Raw genomic sequence first — 2,031 nt, forward strand, 5'->3', positions numbered from 1 at the left:
CAAAGAGAGTCGGGGAGACACAAAGGGAGGCTGGCCGGAAGGGATGGGGCAGGGAGGAATGGCAAGTTGAGACTTTAAGGGATAAAGTGAAGAAGCGTTGGTGGGTGCAGACAGACACACAGATAGTTAGAGAGGTAAGACACAGATAGACACACGGACACATATACACAGCCACAAGATTAGATAGATAGATAGATAGATAGATAGATAGATAGATAGATAGATAGATAGATAGATTGATAGATAGATAGATAACCAACATATAAAGAACATAAAAAATGGCAACAAGCAACCAAACAACGTATCAATCAACCAATCAGCGTATCAATAAAAAAAATCAATCAATCAACCAACCAACCAAAAGACCAATCAACCAATCAACCAACCACCCCCCCTCCCACCCACCCACCTATAATACAGGCGTCAGGCATGGCACAAGCCATCCTGTTACTCCCGTGCCACCTCAATACCACTACCAACCAGTCAGTCAGTCAGTCAGTCACCCCTCCCCGCCAAACCTGATCCACCCACCTATAATACATGCGTCGGGCATGGCACAGGCCATCCTGTTACTGCCATACCACCTCAGTAGCGGCACCTCCCACAGGCCGGGGTAGGAGCGGGTGGGGCACGGGGTGAGGGAGCAGGTCTTGCTGTCTGGGGGCGTGTCCAAGGTGAAGGGCCACAGCGGGGGGCGGTCGTTCACGTACAGGTCACCTGGTGGGCAGAGAGGAGGAAAAAAACCAAAACCGATTCTTGTCAAAGAATTTGACAGTAACAATGACAATGACAACAATGACAATGACACTATTTATCATTATCCAAACTCTTCTCAAAATTGAAGCAAACTCTTGTCATTGGTCACATGGTGGTCAGGTTGGAAAAAAAAATATTTAAAAAAAAAGAAGAAAAAAAAAAAAAAAATATGTATATATATATAGATAAATCAAAATGTATATAGATAGAGAAAGAAAGGGACAGAGAATAAAAAAAGTGGTACAAATACACGAGACCTCCCCCCCCCCCCCCCCAAATGGCGAAAAACACACACAAAAAACTGCACAGGAACACTTCTCCAAGGAAACCAAGTTTTTTTACCTTTCTTTCACAGTGGCCACGGGAGGAGTCATACCGGAACTTGTTCTCCTTCAGCATGGGAGCGCCCCCCCCCCCCCTAGAGGGAGAAGGGGCAACGGAAATAGCCCCCATAATGACCAGAGGGGAGGGGGGAGGAAAAAAATTTTAAAAAAAATTATATAATTATTTTTTTTGGTTTTGGTTTTTATTTTATAAGAGGACTCTTTCACACATACTTGCCAAGTTAAAGTAGAACTGATTTCGACCTTCTCTTTTCTATTTCCTATTTGATTTATTCCTGTGTAAATGTACCCCCAATCCCAACCCCACCCCGCTTTTAAAAAAGTTTAAATATTTCAGTCTGGGTTTATTTTGCTCGCTTTTTGTTTTTTCTTTCTTTCCCTCACCTCCTATCTCTCTCTCCCTCTCTCCCCTCTCTCCCCTCTCTCTCTCTCTCTCTCTCTCTCTCTCTCTCTCTCTCTCTCTCTCTCTCTCTCTCTCTCTCTCTCTCTCTCTCTCTCTCTCTCTCTCTCCCTCTCTCGTCACATCATTAACAAATTATGCAAGCTCTTCTCAAAATCATCAAACGCATGTCAAAATCTCAAACCAATAGAAAATGAATCTCCTGTATATTTATTATATCTATTTTATATTTATTGAAAAGATTATTAGAAATATTAGTATTATTATTATGATGATTATGATTATCACTAATAGTCTTAGTTTTATTAGTATATATACGGGGATTCGGATTTTCATTATTAGAATTATTAACCTTATCTCATGTATATTTGTTTGTAAAGATCTATGTCGTACAAATGTGTGGTGGCAGAATCTCAAAGGAAGTAATTTTTTTTCTGAGTCGTGCTAGGGGAATCGCAAAAATGGGGACCCAAATATACTATATCTCTAAAAGACGTCCAAAAACTGTGAAAGCGCGTCTCATAATTATTC

The 2,031-nt window shown here is 41.2% G+C and overlaps 1 protein-coding gene across 1 annotated transcript in view; it reads right to left on the reverse strand.

The window, feature by feature from the left end:
• Positions 1-499: 499 nt before the first annotated feature.
• Positions 500-2,031, reverse strand: part of LOC101853326 — a 5,827-nt gene continuing 4,295 nt past the window's right edge. The window contains exon 3 of the mRNA XM_005100543.1: positions 500-717. Coding sequence (XP_005100600.1) covers positions 500-717 — 218 coding nt within the window. The remainder of the gene's footprint in view (positions 718-2,031) is intronic.

This window comes from Aplysia californica, unplaced genomic scaffold, assembly GCF_000002075.1.
Source record: "Aplysia californica isolate F4 #8 unplaced genomic scaffold, AplCal3.0 scaffold00250, whole genome shotgun sequence".
NCBI lineage: Eukaryota > Metazoa > Mollusca > Gastropoda > Aplysiida > Aplysiidae > Aplysia > Aplysia californica.